General features: G+C 38.6%; 1 protein-coding gene across 1 annotated transcript; it reads left to right on the top strand.

Annotated features, from left to right (window-relative positions):
• The first annotated feature begins 5,139 nt into the window (after positions 1–5,139).
• Positions 5,140–12,800, top strand: scn3b (sodium channel, voltage-gated, type III, beta). The gene is made up of 5 exons (XM_055147774.1): positions 5,140–5,339; positions 5,940–6,106; positions 6,180–6,408; positions 9,112–9,250; positions 12,093–12,800. Exons 1-5 carry the CDS (start codon positions 5,297–5,299, stop codon positions 12,097–12,099), a joined length of 585 nt encoding a protein of 194 aa, XP_055003749.1. The 5' UTR covers positions 5,140–5,296; the 3' UTR covers positions 12,100–12,800.
• The last annotated feature ends 3,348 nt before the right edge of the window (positions 12,801–16,148 follow it).

Raw genomic sequence — 16,148 nt, 5'->3', positions numbered from 1 at the left:
ATGCAACAAATCAAATCTTATACCTATCAGAGAACAGGCTACATCACGTGGGACATTTCATCTCCACTCTTGTCCAGTCCATGGCCCACATCGCAGCAGGTAATAAGCAAGGTAGTAATTGAGTATATCTCAAGTGAAAGTTCAAGGTAAACTGCATATTACAGTAATCTTGCCTCTTTTGATTTTTTTTTTTTTTTACTTTCCTTTAAGTCATGCTCAACAATTTGATAAGTACATATCTTTGAACAGGGTCCAAACCACAGATGTTTATGAAAGCTCTCCATGAAGCGATTTCAGTTCTAAGCCTTCAACTGTTCAAGCTTTCTCTCCAGTGGAACGCTGGGGTGTGTTCTTGCTACCTAGCCCTTGCTTAGTATGCATTGCTACACAAGGTTTCTTATGTCTGTTTTTCTCAGTCAAAACTAGATATGTCAGAGGAGCAACAGAACTCATTAGTCTCTGAGTTTCTCAACATCAGGGTTCCTGCCGAAACACACTTCACTGAGCATGTATTAGCTAGCAGGTGGGAAAAAGTAAATAAGCTACATCAAAGTATCCACTCCAAACTAAATTATGCAGTGCAATAACATCCTCTCTGTCCCTCAATTTAGACTTGAGAAATACAAATATTTGAAGGTAGAACAGCTCATCTCAAAGCTCAAGCAGAGTTCAACTGAAGACTGGGACCGAGGTACGGCTGTAATTTCAGAGACAAGTCTTTACCTTGAAGCTACAAACTGTATCTACTGAATCATAATGAAGTGAATTATTTAAATAAATTAGTACAGTTCACTTGGAATTGCACTAACTAAAACATTAGAAGAAACCATTTAAGTCTATTCATTTCTTGCCAACCTTAGAAGTAGGATTTCTTTTCATGTGAAATTTCAAATTGTCACATCACATTTGTGTCCATTTTCTTTCAGTCAAATGCGTAGCAGCACAAGGGAGTCCTGTTCAGGTATGCGTGTTCAAGTGATCAGCTTTGTGTATTTCATATCTAACATATGTTATTACGTTGCATTTACATTCTTGAATATCATTATGTATACTGTATACTAGTTGGAGAGTAGGGCCTGTATGACTTTGAGTGAGATTCACTTTTTTTGAAAGCAATATACATCTTATGATCCACAGATGTTGAGTCTTATCATTATTTCTAAGGGACTGGCTCCACAAACATGCCATATCACCTATTGTCCTTTCAGTTGACAACAATAACATCTTTGGTTCTTGTATAATAACACCACTTTCTGAGGGGACTGTGGGGAAAAATCTTTAGTAAAATGGCATTGATTTCTGTGCCAGTTTTTGTTTCATGTGGATATGCTCAAATGAATTAATTACAGAGATGCTATTGAGTGACTAATTAGGTTAAAATGATTACAATAACAACTAGTAGTAATGTGCTCAAAGCTTACATAGTCATTCCTTGATTTTCTGCATGTGTTAGATGTCCTGTATAGAAGAAGAAATTGACCGACTGAATGAGTCCTTCATACAATTGAGCATGCAGTTACAAAACGGAGCACGAATTAGAAGAGATGCTGGGAATAGCAGTATTGGAAGCCCCTCCAGGGTAATTATCTCACTAAAATATCTTTTTCTTTTCATAAGACCACAGGCCTAGTTAAATGACTTACTGTAATTGTAAAATAATGTTTCTACATGCTGCACCAAGCTCATATGCACAAACCGTTACATTATCTGCACATAATGATACTAAATACATGTGGTAATGGCTGTGTGGATAATTGGTTCTAAATTATTCTGAAGTGGTATCATGTCTTTTCAAGCTTTAGCCTTAATGTAACAGAAATGTGAATGACATCAATATATATGTACCAGTGTAGTGCACTTATTTCCTTAACTTATTACATGAGGGTCATTATCCTTCAAACTGTTGAAAGAGCTTTGTATGAATAAAAGGTCAAACATTATGACATGTTGTAGGCCAAAATTAGCCTGAAAATAGACCCAGTTTAAGGCCCAACCAGGATATCAGATTAAACATTATTACGGAACGGATACCAGATAAAAATTTTAAGTACCACCCCAATATGCTATAGCAGTATTGGTATGCCGTGTAGCCCTATTCATTAATAATGTTTATCTGAGATCATATGCAATTCACAATCACCTCTTTCAGAGTGCGTCACCATCATCTATCCCAAGCCTGAGTCGTAATGGAACAATCCTGGTGGAACTGAAGAGACGCTATGTATCCCAGCGCCTCAATGAGCTCCAAATCACATTAGAGCACATCAGACGCAGCCAGCAGCATGACAGCGATTCACAAGCTGGGACGAGAAGCCTTATACAAATAGACAGCAGCAGCACTCATCCGGGGCAGAGCCAGCTCTCTCCTGGCATAGGCCCTCACAGTGCCTCTCATGCCCAGAGGCAGGACAGCACTGAAGCCAGCCGCAATCACTGGCAGCCAGCAGCACAAGCTGCAGAAAGAACAGATCATAGTATCTTCAAATATGAGAGTCACATTACCGAACAGCAACTGGATAACCAGACCTCATACCCACATACATTACTGGAGGCTCAACATTCTCAGAGTCAGCTCCAAGCTACATAAACACCATGGCCCATTATCTTCAATCATGTGACTGTAAAAAAAATATTGAGAGAATGGGAGCTCTTAAGTGCTCTTAGATGGCAGCAACCTTTCCCAGTAAAAGTCTTATTCATAATAATGATTCTTAATAATAATGTAATATTGTGACTCTTACTTTTGGCTCCCAGTCTAGAAATTATTTTAACTTAAATCAGATTAATCTTTTTCCAGCATTTTGTGCTTTGTTCTTTTGTTCTTGCTGGTCGCAATGAGTGCTGAGTCTGAATGAACACAATGTCATCTCGCAGATGACTTGCTTGTCTTCATGAATAATTCAGTTGCCTCTGTAATCATTGTGATATAATTATTGTTGACCTGTGCTGTGCTGTGTTGTATTAATACAATATTCAGATCTAAAAAGACCAGTTTAGAAATAAATAAAGGTAGTTTTAAGGTTTTCTTGTTTTCATTTGCTCTGATGGTTGATGTGGTACATTGGCATCTGTGTCTCAGAATAGAAAGTGAGTATTCCTACAGGTGGCTCTGAGCCAATTCAGAAGGTCAGATGGAACAAGTCTTCACTTACTATCAGTGTTAGCTCCCAGTTCTGTGCCAGGTCCCGGAGCTGCATCTGCTATGGCCTGTGTGTTTGCATGGTATATTCGTAAAGAGTGAGGTGAGGTTCAGTGGCTCCGGAGATTATGTGCCTTATCAATTAGATTAGCTGCTCTCCAACACTGATCTGGCAAGTGTCTCTCTCAGTGTGGGCCTCATGCCACCATATTCAGAAGCCTGTGCTTTTAGTTTTGTAACTGCAAAAAACACATAACTCATCAGAGTGGATAAAAAAAAAAGAGTTTTACAGATCATGGGAAGATTTTGCATTCATTAGGGACTAGCCATTTGTTTCATTCTCTTCTCATTCACTACCACATGTTAACAGTGTAGAGTGCAGCAGTACTTCCCATGCTTAGTGTAATATATATGCTGTTTACGTAGTTCTAATGTAAAGAGGTTTTCAAAGCAAGCTGCCTGTGAGATTGGTATCTCATTTTTATCCATTGCATCCAGTCAGCAGTAATCATGATGTAATCTTGAAATCCTTCCAAATCCTTTGAAATCTGCTCTACACAGTATAACCCCAAGAGCCTAGAACATACATACAAACACAAGTACTACATGTTTAATAGTTTATCAGGTGTATTCTTTCGTTGTTTAAAGCTAATGTGCTAGTTTTATGAAAAGAGAGCCCTTAGACATTTCATCGCTGTTTATTCAGACTTTTATTTAAAAACACAGATGTTCCTCTCTGGTCTACTCTTTGCACCTCACACAGGGAGCAGGGCTGCAGCATCCCTTTGTCTTGCACAGAGCGGACTGTCACTGAGCAGGCCTTCCAGTCACCATGGCAGTGCATTACTGTTGCTATGGTTTCCTTATCTGCAGGAAGTGGTTTGACCAGACCTGCCATATTTAGTCTGCTTCTGACAGTGGACTTCTGTTGATGCTGAGAGCAAAGCAAAGAGTTAGCAGCGTCTTTTGCTCTTAAGGCCAATTTAAAGATGTCTCTCTCATAAATCCCTACATTAGATGCTCCGAAAGGTCCAAAGGCGCATACATCTCTCACTCTCTATTCCTCACAGACACCCTTAAGATTTTCAGACCAGCATATACCCTATATCTTGACAGATTTCTATGCCATTCCAATTCTTAAAATAGACCAACAGTTGAACAGGGACAATGAAACAGTGTGCATCCTAATATGTGAGTTTAAGTATGATTTAATTTTCTGTATACGTTATTAAGCATGTTAAACAGAAATTAACAGTAATACAAAGATATTGGAGGAGGCTTATTGACATCTTTATTTCTTTTACATTGAGGTAACCAGTATGAATTTAAGTAGACCATAGAAAATTGTAGCCTAAATAGACAGCCACTATAGCATTGGTTTTCCGAACAAGTTTGTTAGACCCACTCATCCACGTGTGACTCGTCAGGCACTCGTGTGGAAGGGAGTGACTCACGCATGCGTACCAAAGCCTCGTTTATTTTTGCCAGGGCTAAGTGTAAGCTGAAAAACAAAGGCAGTGAAGCGCGGCCGGGAAATGTCATCAGTCATTGTTAATGGAGAGAAACAGACGCCTGACAATCGATAGTCGTATTTTCTGAGGAGCGAGAGGAAGCTGCACGCTCTTCGTGAGTGGACAACACTTGAGATTTGGCTGCAGTTTCAGTTGGCTTTTGTGAATCCACAGGTCCTTCGCTTTTTTTTGCTTTTTGTGTACTCAAGTGGATGTGTCGGTTTAACTACGGAGTTTGAGTCAAAGGAGTGCTACAATAGAAAAATCGCTAGACTGATTTACGAATTGTTAGCCATTTTCTCTCCGTATGAGGTAATATTATTTTAGTAGATTGTTCCAGAATGGCGACAGGAGGCTTTCCGGAAGTCTGGGATGCGCAGATTACATCATAAAGTTGTTGGTGGTCGTGGAGAGTTTCTAATAACAAGCCGAGATTTTTTTTTTTTTTTTTTTTTTTTTTTTTTTTTTTTGCTACAATCCTTTTTGTAAAGTTAGCTGCGCACGTGTCCGCCGAAGAGCGGCGCTATCCGTGGTGCTGAAATACTTTCCGAATCCCCCACCTGGATTTGAGTTAAAAGAGACAACTGGACAAAGTAGCCTTAAAGCAGCTAAGAGCAAATTCCAACAGCTCCATAAAGGGCTGAATATGCTCACCCATCTGCTCACTATCACATTTATGCTTTATTTTGGTAAGTACAATGTTTGCCTATATACGATAAAGCTTATTTTAGGAGATTGTGGCGTTCTGCGTTGTAGGTACAGATCACCTCATAACAATAATGTAATGTAATAACGTTATTTTCCTATCTTCCCATCCTCTACACTCTCTCACTCTTTTTTCCATGTGTCAGTGAAAAAAGCATGAGCTGAAGTCAGTGCCACTGTAACTGCCCAAGGGCCTGTGGGTTACATAAGAGTGCAGCCGTCACATGCAAAGACATCAACAACTCCCCTCCCTTGTATATTCTGAAAAGCACATCAATATTTTTATGTGCTCTTTCTGGCTTCACACAATGTTTTGCTGTCTGCCTCCCACATCCTACTACTTCTGTCCCACAAGCACTTAATGCTCTTGCTGTCTAATGGACTAGTGGGCATCAATAGAAATCTGGATGAGGCTTTTAGTGAATCCATTGCGCATCTGTAGGCTGTAACATCTAACAATGCAGTGTAGACTTGGATAATAATGATTCTCTGTAGCAGTGTCTTTCTCTCGAGTTCTTTTTTTTTTTTTTTTTTAACAGTTGCATAAAGCACAAGTCTTAACCTTCACCTGTTTTCACCTGCAGTGTGTTTGAGCCACCAAGTGTGTGTAGATGTCCCATCAGATACAGAGGCAGTCCTGGGCCAGTCCATGAGACTGACCTGCATTGACTGTATGAAGAGAGAAGAGGTCAAAGCCAAAACCCACGTGGACTGGTATTACATGCCCAATGACACCTGGAGCCGAATTCATGTAGGTGACTGTTAACAACAAAACACTTTAATTATTGATTACTATTAAAGTATTTATTTTATATCTTTCTTAGATTTTCAAGTATCAAGATGAGACCCCACATTACCTGGACAGTCCCTTTAAAGGGCGCCTGGTGTGGAATGGGAGTCAAGACTTGCAAGATTTGTCCATTCGGATCCAAAATGTCTCATTTACTGACAGTGGATTTTACCAGTGCAGAGTGTACCGGGAGTTTCAGTTTGATTACTTCACTCCCACTGCCTTAAATCTGAAAAACATCACCCTAACGGTGATAGAGAAAGGTACATTTCATTTTATTTCTCCTTATGAATTCAGCCCTAAAAGACTGATATATTAGTAGTTGCAGTTTCAGTAGTGGCAGTAATAAAAGTATTAGTAGTACATGTACAAGCATAGTCAGTCTTATTTCCAGCAAATGCACTATGTCAGGTTACCATGCTTATTTCAGTCTAGTATTTCTTTTTCTCTGCTCTGTTGTTGAAGTACCAAAAGTATCTGCAATATTACTATGCCATTTACGTTATAGCATATACAGGAGCAGTTTGTTTTCTTCTATATCCTGATATAAACTGACTAATTTTAGAAGAGGTACTCTCCATATCTATCATAGAGCGCAGCAGCAGCACAGATTTAGCACAGTGTAACTTATCATACGGCTTTAGTAGGGAGCATGATAATGTATCATGTATTTGTCGGAATGGCCCAGATGTTATGCTAAATATGATTAGGTCCAGCTGCTCAGATGGTGGAATGTAGAGGAGGCTCTTCTCAGTCGTAATCATTTACTATGTACAAAGCATCTCTTCTATCTCAGTGGTCCCCTTTTCTTCTCCCTGTTCTTTTTAAACTGCTATTTTGCTATTTAATGTGTTTCTAACTGGCTGCTGGCTTCACCAAATGTGTGGGCAGGCAGTGAAGCTCTAATAACCACACTTTTTTCCTCCCCTTTATTGTCCGTACTGAACAAGAATAATGTTGTTTTTTGTTTGTTTGCTTCTATTGTCCAGCTATGCTTTCTTCTGTTGTCAGTGAGGGCTTAATTGAAAAGCAACCACTTTGCTATCTATTATAATGGGGTAATGTATTCTGCTTCCTGTACGCTTGTCTTGCTGAATGTCTTTAATTCCACTTGGATCGAATATACAGTACCATGTATATTTGAAGATGGCCTGTATGCATGTGCTAGAACTCATTATAGGAATTGAGAGGGTACAGACCTCTTGTGGTGTAAAGCGGAAACCAATTATAATGCAAGGTGTGTTCAAGATTTAATCATTTTGTTTTCTGAAAATTAACTCCGACATAACAGTGCTATCATATTTCAGAAAGCCTTCGATGCATTGTAGCGTATAGTTGCGTATCATGTTACAATAATGACCTCCATAGGAAGTTCATTATACATTTGTATATGCTTCTCCTTGCACAAGATTGGATTACACAAATAGTCAATTGAAGAATCACCTACATGGAAGGTTTTCTGGGATTTGGTACATGCATATTGAAACAGTGGTTTACAGTGGCTCATGATGTCAAATTCATTGTTTTTTTTTTGTGTTTTTTTTTCTATCACATGTTGAAGATGCTCACATGAATGTTTTTACCACTCAAAGCCCTGGCAACCACTTTACATATTCATTTATATCTGCAACCCTTTTAAACTATCATCATATTACTTGTAATGGCTTAGAATGAATCACTTCTGCATTTTCACTTGCAAACAAGAGTAAAAGTTCTAAAAATACAATGACGCATACACCTTGGCAAAACCTTATTGTTTAAATTCTTGGTCTGTGTAACTACAGTTTGTCCTTGAGAGGCATGGACATTTTTTTTTCCAAGTGACTATATCACAATGTTATGAATCCCAATCTGTTCTCCATTTATTCAAAGAACAGGGGAAGCGTGTTTGGTTTGAGGCCCATAAGTTTATAGAATCTCTAAAGGACTACATTGTCAAAGCTTTTCTTAAAGCAAGTCACAGTGGAATATAATTATGTAGGGAGTATAAAACTGAATGAGGTTGTGCACTGGCCGTATCCATATAATATGGCAAGTTTTTAGTTGTGCTGCTTTAGGCTGATAGAGAAATAGCACTGCTGTGCTGTACCAAGGTCACTTAATGCCAGCTCAGTGTTTCTTATCATGGCCTATGTCATCAGAGGTATTAGAACAGAAGCATATCCAGCTTTAATGAACAATACTATCACAGTGTCTGGAGGGATGTCTCCAGGTCTCATGCTCATGGTAAATAAACTTCAGAACTCCAGCTCCAAGCCCAACTCTTGGGCTACTTCACTTCATTTAACAACATAGGGCTGGTGCAGGGAAGCACCAATACAATACCGGTATCGGATCATTTTGATGGATCAGATATTGGTTCTAAGATATATATTCCAATTTGGTATATAACTTGAAAAGATGATTTACTGGACAATGCTGGTGTGCACAGTATCGACATCGGTATTGGAACAGAATAGGCTGGATCAGTGCATCCCTAGGCTGGTGAAATAATGAGAAGAAGAACTCTGTGGATTTGAGTTTCAATACCATGAACCTATAGCATGAACACAGATGCTTGGTAAGCCTCTAAATGACCCAGAGCCAGCAAACACGAAATTATTGGAAGTTTATTCTTGTCCATTTCAAATGGCCATGATTTGGAGACAATGAAAAACACCTTGTCAACTTAACAGTGACTCAACATGAATTTAAGGAAAGAGAAACAGTGCTAGTGGCATAAGAAAGCCATGCAGAAAAAAAAAATGTTTCACTATAAGTATAAAATGTGAAAAAATGCATTTGCCAAGGTGTATTGAAATGTTCAACCACATTTATTATAAGCCCGACAGACTGACAGCCGTGAGTCAGCACATGCTTAGGCTAACTTTTGAATTAATAATTTCTACTCTACGGAGTGATGATGGCAGAGATGTGCGCTAAGTAATATATGTTTTTCTACTGTTGTGTTGTGCTGTGCCCGGCAGCCAGTGAAGACCCCACCGCCCTCTATTCAGAGATCATGATGTATGTGCTGTTGGTGTTTCTGACCTTCTGGCTGCTGGTGGAGATGGTCTACTGTTACCGGAAGATCTCCAAGTCTGATGAGCTGGCACAGGACACAGCGTGAGTGTTGCACCAGATAAATGCACTAACTCACTGACAGCCACACTGCAGATAAGCCCCTGTGAAAGTTATTGCTTCCCAACTTGTTTTGATACACATCTTTCTTTAGTAACTTCAACATGATTTACAGCCAGGAGCCAAAAGGACCAAATGTAATACCAAAAAGTGTAAATGGTTTTTTTTTTATTCCATTTTAGGGTAAACAGTGTTTGGAAATTCTGTCTTATTTAAAGCATTCCCAATTAGCAGCATTTTTCTCACACACTTTAGCACTGTACCGTATTATTTAAAAGTTAGAAATAGATTCAGCAGCAGACTGAGTGACAGAAATGAAAGAAGTCAAACAGTAGATGAGTTGACACAGAGGTAATTGAGTTTACACTGTGTGGTTTGGTAATTCTCTGCAACAGTAATCTTTCTTTTCACTTAGACAAGGAGACAGCCCTGTATAACGCTGAACACTGCCCACTACTTTCTACACCCATGCTCCATAGGCCGACTCAGTTTTTAAGGCTTTTGCTGTTAATGAAAGACCCAAAGAGACCTGAACTGTCAGCTTCCACACGAATGATAATAGCATAATTCACTGTTCTAGTCAATCCAATTTGACACTTTGAAAATGGGCAATTTATCCCAGGTAATTATAGAAAACAAGCTGTATCTGAAAAGAAAGAGCCATTTCCTGTAATTACTCAATGCAATATAGTCAGGCAAATGATGTACTCTCTGTGTGCACATAGTAATTGTCTACAGTTGTACTTTGTTTTGTAATGTTTTGTATTGTAGTAGATTGGTATGACATTTAGACTTGAAAATTAGGAAATTAAAAGTTAAAATAAATATTAAAAATTCACTGCCCATGTTTATTTGTAATGTACACTGTAAAATCAAAAATAAAACTTATGAGGTTATGATAATTTTTCTATTTTGAAACCCTAAGAGATTAAATAAATCATTAGGTGGCACACATTCAGGTGCAGATTACCTGTAATTGGAGAGAATAAACAGCTACATTTGGTGGATAATTAAAACTGTAAATCAACCTGACCCGCCAGTCTATTAAGTACCATATTCTTGGCCCTTTTTAGCCCATTCTGTGGGCAGTGCTAACGTAATGGTTATTGATCTGTTCAAGAGTGCACATTAAGTTAAGAATCAGGTGATCCTATGTGGACTAAAGACAATGTAACTCCCATTCCATTTTTCACTGAGTCTGAAAGAGGTAATGGCTTGTAGCAACCACTAGGCCCATTATTAACTTAATCCATTATTAACAAAGCTTTAATTTGCATAGGCAGCACAGTGGTTGGATTTCTATTGGATATGAAGAAGAGGGGCATTAGTGGGCATTAGGGCATTAATGGATTATATCCACTATTTGTGTTGTTCAAACCAAGAAAAGCTGTTTTTTTGTTGGTGTAAGGATTACTTGCTTTTTATTGCTTTGTCCCTGTTCCACAGCATGACATAAAATGTGCCTGTATTGCATTTATTCAATTGCAGTTTTTTATTGATCAAAAATAAGAGTCACCTGATCGTCTCATATATACAAATCCATTTAATGTCATACCGTGGAACATTCCAGGCAAAGCAAAAATATCTCAGTGGAGACAAGCAGATGGCTGACATGAGGTTATTCTTAAATTCTGCAATCAGTCACAAATTCATGCAAATAGACATTTTTTGAAACTTGCAGGGTGTAATTCAGGTATGGTGGCTTTTAAAAAATATGACATTTGCTATTAAACACAGTATAAAGCTGTCAGTTTGATGGGTGGCCTGTCACTCCCCTCCAGTCACATTAGTCTGACGGTTTTATATTCATCCTGTTTGGAGCTGTACATAGAGACCCCATAAATCACAGAGAAATAGTTTTTCACAAAGGTCACATGCAGTCATTCATTAGAATTAAAGCGTTGGTTTGTGGCGGGTGGTAGAGGGCACCTCCCCATGGCTCTTAGCCATTCCTCTGTTTCTTCTCAGGACAAACTACCTAGCCATTCCATCTGAGCAGAAAGACACTACAGCCGCTCCTGTTACAGAGTAAACCTGGTATTTGACTTCAGTCTCTCCCATTACTATCCCATAAGTGAAGTTCACCCACTCTTTTGTCCCTTCAATCACTGTGTAGATACTTGTACCATTGTTGCTTCTGCATCCTTCTGTCCTCTTTCATGTCCTGCAAAGACCTTCATGAAGCCAAACCTCCACAAAATACATGTTCATGTGTGATATAGCATATTTCAAACATGTGATAGACTCATATTAAGTACATGTACTACAAGAGCATCTCAACATATGTAAGAAAAAGTATATGTATGTATATTGCATTAGTGATTATGGCCGATATGGTTTATCTGTCTTGCTGATGCTGCTGGCTGATTTTGAGCTATTAATAACTGATATAGCTTGTTTTATCAAGTTTTTTTTTTTTACCCTTTCATCATCTAAAAATGCCTTGTTTGTCCCATTGTAACTAGGGAGTGATATCCGTATGGCAGTAAGAATTCCCCATAGGAATATGCCATAGCCACCCTATGTACCTGTGCAGGTCTCAGGACTGTCATAAACCTTTCCCAGGACACTCATGTCACATTGCCATGTTTCTCAATTTCTCAGTATCTCAATTTACAACAATCTTTGATGTGTTCCTGTCTATTAAAACAGCAAGGCATAACATCCATAGTTTTATTTTACATCTGATATACTTCAATGTATGCTTGTGAGATTTGACAAATGAACAACAACTAATCAATATATAAATGCCAGCATAGTTTTCACAATCACAGTAACAGCAAGCACACACTTTCAAATATAATTTACCTGCTGTCTTCTTCCGTAGGTACTGACCAGTCGGAGTGCTGATGTGATATAAAAGTCAGAGCTCACATGGCCTCATCATCACCCCAGCGAGGCTTTCATTTCCACCCTGAGTGGTTTGAGCCCTGCCAGCCATCCTCCCCTGTGTGCGCACGTCTTGTGAAGAGCCAGTCAGACATGTCCAAGTACTCCATTTCTCTCCTTCTCATCCTTTAACTTTTACCTTCATGCCAAGAATTTGAAATCAAGTGCTTTCTCCAATACCTCCAGCTTAAGTGGGAGAACTGTCAGTGTAATGCATTTCATATCAGAATAGCTCTAGCCAAGTTAACTTTTCAGATCCGCCAGTGCTTAGTACATTTCCTTAGTGTGCCTCAATAAGTACAACCTGCTGAATATCATAATGGAAATGATCTGAGGTCAACTGTGTAGTGCAGTCAAGGCTGTTCTGCTTGACTGCTGCTCCTTTATATACTCTTACATTTTATATGTGTTATTTTTGGTAAATGTTTTCTTTTTATACGTCTTTGTAAGAATAATGAGTTAGATAGCTTTTTACTGTATGGATGCGCATTTTTCCATCAATTACAGTATAACTATAACACTTAAAACCAAGTTGATGACAATCAGTGTATTTCTCTTACCACTTTCCTGAAGCTTTTGCTACTTCTAAGTATGTGCCTACCACTGTTTATGGTACCCACTCTAGAAAAGGATCCTGCTATTGTTTATTGTTGTACCCTGTGCGAGTGAGCTTGTATAAACCTATTAAACAAACTGCATTCCAAGTTAGGTCTCTTGTCTTCAGTGAAAACACAATACTTGGTAACCACCAGTGCACGGCATTAAACCAAGACCACTTTTCAGATGTTGCCAGGATGTAGCGAGAAAATACACTATCGATCTCAAGCTGGATTGATATCAATAGCTTTTCTTTGGTGCGTTATTATCTGCAAAACAAGGAAACAGTGGACAACAACAAGGAATCAGAGAGGTGCCTGCTCAGTTTAACAAACAGCCACCATAGGAAAGTCTTATTTCTAAAAACTTCTTTTTAATGCCCAACTTTGAATACCATTTATTTGTTATAAATAAACTAATGTATTCAGTGAACATGATTAACAATAGTTGGTTCAGTTATGGAACCAAAAAGAATTTGTTTTCATGTTTACAGTTTATAATGCCTAAGAGCATTCAATTGTCATATTACCTCAAGCACATTAAACATAGTTATTGCATATTGAATATGTTTCTAATATGTGCCGTTCTGAGCATAGATGGAGCTATTAGAGTTAGGATAGTGGGAGGAGATGGAGGGTGATGAGGCTGAAAGATACAGGGGCTGGCTCGGGTGATGGGGAATGAGAGAAAGGGAGGAAGCGAGAGAGTGGCAGTTAGTGAGATGTGATGCTGCTCTTTTAGCTAGCTGTGACCCACAGCAGTGACAGATATAGCAGCAGCTGTTGTTATAGCAACCGAGGCATGCCTGTAGCACGGCAGATTGCCTGGCTAAGATATTACCAACACATTTAAGTTCAAATGGGTTTTATCAGATTTAACAAAATATAGGCCCATGTTAGCCACACCAAGGTCATGTGCTATATTTAAGGGCACTGAGGTTATGTAATGAGAAACCCTTTATCCATCCATCACCTTGTATAAATTGGTTATTGATTGCATGACACATCCTATAAACTCTGCGACAATATGGCATTATACTTTTTGTGATTCATGGCCAGAGCCCCTATCCACACTGACTACACCCCCCTACTCCCTCCATCTTCCTCTTTCCACTATAACAATGTGCTTCCCTAAGGATACAACCTAGTAATATGTCCCACATTCTGCTAATATACATTTCAATTGTACCACCAGCAGAGAAAGCAGCAGGCCCCACTATAGGTGCTAACCATTCACATCACAGTCTACTATGATCCCATCTGGGAATTTCAACAAATGCAGACATCGTTTGGCTTTCAGGGCAGTCCTAGTGATATTTGACAGAAGTGGATCTAGATGTTCAGGATCATATTAAAAGCCCTAAAGTTTGTATAATCTGTTTTCTAGAGCACATACAGGCAGAGTCAGACAGTGCACCTATTTTTCATCCTGACATCTTTTTATACCTTAAATCATTAATCATGTACTCCCCCACAGCCTTCACAATGTCCTGCTTACTCATGAAGGGTCTCTGTCTCCCTCTAGTGTAAAGTATCTTATGTCATCATTACTGACGAGCAATTTGAAGTTTTATTTCACACAACTTCAATAAACTTTACAACCGACTTGACAACTCAGAAATCTGATACTAAATGTTTCCTGTATTGTGTATATATAAACTGTTTCTTATTGTGTTTTTGAGCCAAGGCTGATTATGAACTCAAAGCGTGCCGTAAGCTGCCGACCAAAGCATTCACCAAGAAAAACTATTGACTGAAGATCAATACTCACTTTGCCTGGGCTGAGTTGTATCTGTTTTAGCATTAAAGACTTATGATAGACAGGAACATATTGATGTAGCACAAAGTGAATAATTATGATGTTTTCCTCTTCGGCTGCCTGGTTTCTTCTCCTTTATTTGTCCCCTCTTATCTCGACCTCTTCTCTTTTCGCAGTACACTCTGTTCAAGATGTTTTCACCAGCTTTATATCAAGCCTAGCCAGAGCTGAGAGGGAAGTTTTGCCAGTTATTTTTCTGATTTCCATTTTCTTTTAGTGGTCCAAGATGAATGAGACTATTTCAAACGAAGGAACACGGTTTCAGTACCTTTTCATTTCAAAACCTTTCTAACATTACTCATAGACCATATAGATACATACTCACACTTTTAAACTCCTACAGTAAATAAGACTGTTGATGTAGTTATGTGAAACAGTTCAGTAACGTGCTGTCACCACTGTGAGAATAGAAAAGGTGACAATAACAATATTATGCAACCTTTAAGTAATGGAGGTGAGGTCATTGCGACAATTCAAGTGAAGATTTATTTTTTACAGTACTTGTGATACAGTTCCAATTAATTAAGTGGCTGTCTGTTTAAGTAGCCACTTACTGAGTCATCCTCTAATTAGGTGTTAAGGTGACTGGAAATGATAGTTTTCTGCTGATTACAATGGCACAGTGTGATTAGCACTCCTGCCTCACAGCAAGAAGGAGGCCCATCAACTTCTGTGTGTAATTTACACCCTTATGTTTGTGCACCCTTATGCTTCCTCTAGTTTTCCCCATAAACCCCAAACAGTTAGCAGTTAAATCTTTCTGCTAATCCTCACAAGATCCTTGGTCAACATCAGTAGATGGGTCCTTGTCAACCATTGCTCCTGGATGGGTCAAATGCAGAAAATATTTGCCTACAGAGTAAATGTAGAAATATGATAGAGAAGATGGTGACAGATTTGAGTGTTTTCTGAAGTATATATTTTTTTATTGTTTATCACAACAAAAAAATCATGTCATATAAATACTGTAGCTACATGAAATTGGCTGATTTCTACGTGCACTGTAAGAGGAAGACAGAATGGATATGCAAACTAAACAAAGAGGTTGCGAGTCAGTTGACCTGGTTGGAGCCTAGTTAGTCCTGATCTATAGGCCAAGTTTGACTGAGACCAAAATGTGGTGATTGCGAATGCACCATAATCATTGCTGCGTTCCTTTCCAGTGTTATCAAAGCAGTCATCTACCTTGTGTTTATTGTTTTGCTCACAGGTTTAACATTTGTTATGCAGGTGCATTTCCTAACTAATTTAATTCATTTCACTAGCTTGCTCATTTTCAGTAATGAACAATAATTCCACCACAAGTCCATATTACAATATTTTCTAAAGCCCATGTTAATGTAAATAAAAATTTATTATTTTTTTTTTTTAACACAAAACTGTTTTCATGTTAAGACTAACTGAGACAAACATGCACTAAGATTTTTGGCATCCTACTGACAGAAAATCCCACTCTCTTATTCCCTCATGAGGCACTGTTTCAGCAGACTCAGCTCAGCTATAGTACTTAGTATAGAGTTCCTTTTTATTGTCAGACTTTTCTTTGGTCAATATTTGATTAGGGATTCACTTTGGTCCT

Source organism: Boleophthalmus pectinirostris, unplaced genomic scaffold, assembly GCF_026225935.1.
Source record: "Boleophthalmus pectinirostris isolate CB_2022bp ecotype Guang Dong unplaced genomic scaffold, ASM2622593v1 HiC_scaffold_9, whole genome shotgun sequence".
NCBI classification, from domain to species: domain Eukaryota; kingdom Metazoa; phylum Chordata; class Actinopteri; order Gobiiformes; family Gobiidae; genus Boleophthalmus; species Boleophthalmus pectinirostris.
This window is presented reverse-complemented; position numbering and strand designations above follow the sequence as displayed.